The following is a 3,509-nucleotide window of genomic DNA, read 5'->3' on the forward strand; positions in this document are numbered from 1 at the left end:
GTTCATGTGGATCCGGACCCTTCTCAGTGCCAAGGCTGAACTCTTGCTGCAGCCAAGCTCCTCCTCACAGATTCCTCCAGCTTTGGGAGGTCACCCAGGCTTGGCCTCCTTTTCTCTTTGTCCTTCTAATTCTGTACCTGCTGTGACTCTCTCCGACAGTGTCCTCATCGTGACTATTATTTTTCTGGACCATCGCCTCCATATTCCCTTCATCGGCAATCAGCTGACTGTCTCTATGTGGGACATGTACATCTTCCCAAACATGCTCTCCATCTCGGAGAACAGCTACGCTGTGGCCGTCGTTCCTTGCATCCTATCCGGCCTCCTGAGTCCTCACCGGCCCATTGCCAGTCAAGACGGCCATGCCCACTCGTCTCCTGCCTCACTTGTGCAGCCCACAATGCTTTTCCTGCTCCTGGCCACGCAGCCTGATCACTGTGTGGCCATCTGCAACCCCTGTGGTAGTCGGTCCTCGTATTCATCGAAGTTCTCCAGAAAAACAGAACCCGGTAGGTTTTATTGATACGTGTAGGAGATTTACTCTAGGAATTTGCCTCATGTGCTCAAGGAGGCCGAGGAGTCCCACGATCTCACATCTGCAAGCTGTGTAGAACCGGGAAAGCTGGTGGTGTAAATCCCGGTCTGAGTCTGAAAGCGCGAGACCAGGAGCACTGATGCGTGAGGGCAGGAGAAGACGGATGTCTCAGCTCATCCACCGACAGAGAATTTGCCCTCCTCTGCCATTTGCTTTATTCAGGCCCCCAGCAGATGGGATGATCCCTGCCTACATTGGATAAGGGTGATCTTCCCCACTCGGTCTGCTGATTCAAATGCTAATATATTCCAAAGACACCTTCGCAGGCGTGCCCAGAATTAACGTTTTGCAAGCTGTCTGGACATCTCTTAGCCCAGTCAAGCTGACGCACAGAATTCACCACAATTCACCACCACAGCCGTCCTAGGGAAGAGGCCTGTGCCAGTGGACGTCTGCGTCTCTAAGAATTGGCCTGGGTGTGGCCTTGTCCAGGTAACATCTGTGTTTGGCCTGCCCTTCTGGGACGCCCTTGTCATCTTTCACTTCTTCTGTGACGTCAGGCCCCTGCTGAAGCTGGCCTGCGTGGACACCCCTGTCAACGAGATCATCAACTTTGTTGTCAGCGTCTGTGTCCTGATTCTGCCCACGGGCCCGGTCTTCTTCTCCTATGTCCTCCTCGTCTCCACCAGCCTCAAGATCCCCTCCGCCCGGGGCCGGAAGAAGGCCTTTGCCACCTGCACCTCCCACCTCACGGTGGTCATCGTCCACTGTGGCTGTGCCTCCGCCGTCTACCTCAAGCCCAAGTCCCAGAGTTCCGTGGGGGCAGGACAGACTCATCTCTGTGACCTACACCGTCCTCACTCCCCTGCTGAGCCCTGTCGTGTACAGCCTGGGGAACAAGGAGGTCAAAGGTGCCCGGTGCAGAGCCGTGGCAAAAACACCGCTCAACTCTCAGTGCATCGAGACTGTGATAGGTTCTCTCCACGTACTCGTTCCTCTGAGTGTTGACTCGCAGGGACATCGTGATTCTCCACAGCTCCACGGAGCCTCCAATGGGGCTGCCCCTGCAGTGTCCTCTCAGGAGACGTCTCCTGTCACACTTCAGTCATATTCCCATGAACGCAGGTAACAGGCCCTGGAGATTCTGGCCAGTTCTTACATCTGCCAAATAACACACAAAAAAAGGAAGACTCATGTTGGACACCTTAGAAAAAGCTCCAAAAATTTGTTCTGCTTTGAGGCCAGGGGACCTCCAGGAGAGATGGGGTTGGTCAATCTGGCTGCGCCTTATACACTTTCCTCTCACGTTTTCATTTGTTGCCAGACTTTGGCGCAAGTGCACTACTCTTTCTCTCCATCTGATCTCTTTCGCCCCCCACCCCAGGGAGCCCGTGCTAAGCCCTGCTGGATGCTGTTCCTCCCGGGTGCTGTTCCTGCCTCCCCCACGGCCGTGGCATGTCAATACCGGGACTTAGTATCACACCAATGATCAAGTTGTTTGCCTTTGGACACGCCTCATGATTTATAAGGAATTTCCACCTGCAGGCTTTTATGTGATCTGGAAGGTAGGCAGGCCAGCAACGATCACCCCTGTGCCGTAAATAAAGAGACCGAGGCACGTATCGGTGGCATTGATTTGCCCAAGCATACAGAATTAGACAGCTGAAGACTCGGGATTTGAATCTGCTTCTCTTTATTGTCTCTCGTTCCTTTTAGTGAATCCGTTTACAAGATGCGGGAACTTCACGGGCAAAATTGGGACCTCCGGGGAATAGCGTGGGCAGGGCTGTGGCTGGTCTGCAGGAGGCTTTGTGCCCTCGAGGAAAAAAGCATCCTCTCCTCTGGATGCTTCTGTCAGAACTGGCCATCGCGGTTTTACTGCCCTCTCCTGGGAATTATCCTGCATCCAGATGTCTAAGCTGTGGATGGACCCCTTCGTGTCATACTGGACACCTGCGGAATCCCACGCCGCCGGGCTGACCGAGGGATAGACGAGGAGCCTGGAAACAAATAGGTGCCAGTGTCCTTGCCCACAATCTTCGTTCAGTCCTGGGTTGTCTGAAAGCCTCATTTCCCAGCCCGCCCTTATCGACCGGAGTCCCTCTCACATCTCGAACTCAGGTCTGGTCGAGACGATGTGTAAGATGTACAAGTTCTGGAGTTGCTGTTAAGTGTGGTACCAGCACGGGGGTTCCTAGACTGAGCCAGCCTCTGTGCGTCCAGAGGACCAGATCTGTCCCCAGTTCTGCCAAGAGCTGGAGACAGGAGTTTACGGGGGGGGGGGGGGGTGGGGGGGGTGGAGGCCACGGTTACCCTGCCAGCATCTCGGACATCTTCCTACAGACACAGGAGCTATGATGTTAAACTCCCAGTTTCCAGCCCGGTGCCTCTAGTTCGGTGTCAGAGAAGAGACACGGATGCATTAAGTGTTTCGTGTGCAACAGGCACCGTGTTTGACATGGTATGTCCTGTGTCCTTCAAAAGCTGGTATATCGATTCATTTCTTCGCTCATTTACCCAAGTGGTGGTTATTGAGGGCTGTATGACCCGTTGATGCTGTGAAGCTGGCTCTAAGAAGGCTGGGGCCATCCCATACTTTGTGACCGGGGGACCCCTTTAAACTCTTCGTAAAAATGAAGGAGGACCCAAGAGTCTTTGCTAGTACCACCTGACCACTTTAATTTGGTAGAAATTAAAACCAAAAGATTTCCAAAGTATGTTTTATTCACTTAAAAATAACAATCCAAATGATAGCACAAGTCACGTTGTTACGAAAAATAACTACAACCCAGACAAAAAGAGTGACGCCCGTGTACGTTTTTGCTAATGTGAAACCAGCATCTGGTTTCATCCAAGAGACCCGGTTCTCCCGCACGTGACCTGACGCCCTATCGCATATCGTGTAGCCTCTGAAAAACTTCTCTCGGAAGAGAATGAGCGAAAAAGGTGAGGAACGTCCGCTTCATCATGAAAA

General features: G+C 52.8%; 1 protein-coding gene across 1 annotated transcript; it reads left to right on the plus strand.

Annotated features, from left to right (window-relative positions):
• The first annotated feature begins 244 nt into the window (after positions 1-244).
• LOC122211558 (olfactory receptor 10J4-like) lies at positions 245-2,765 on the plus strand. Its single transcript, XM_042924791.1, is given in 4 exon segments — positions 245-509; positions 970-1,017; positions 1,020-1,354; positions 1,356-2,765. Coding segments are annotated over 4 exon segments (957 nt in total). The 3' UTR covers positions 1,665-2,765.
• The last annotated feature ends 744 nt before the right edge of the window (positions 2,766-3,509 follow it).

Source organism: Panthera leo, chromosome F3 (genome assembly GCF_018350215.1).
Source record: "Panthera leo isolate Ple1 chromosome F3, P.leo_Ple1_pat1.1, whole genome shotgun sequence".
Classification (NCBI taxonomy): domain Eukaryota; kingdom Metazoa; phylum Chordata; class Mammalia; order Carnivora; family Felidae; genus Panthera; species Panthera leo.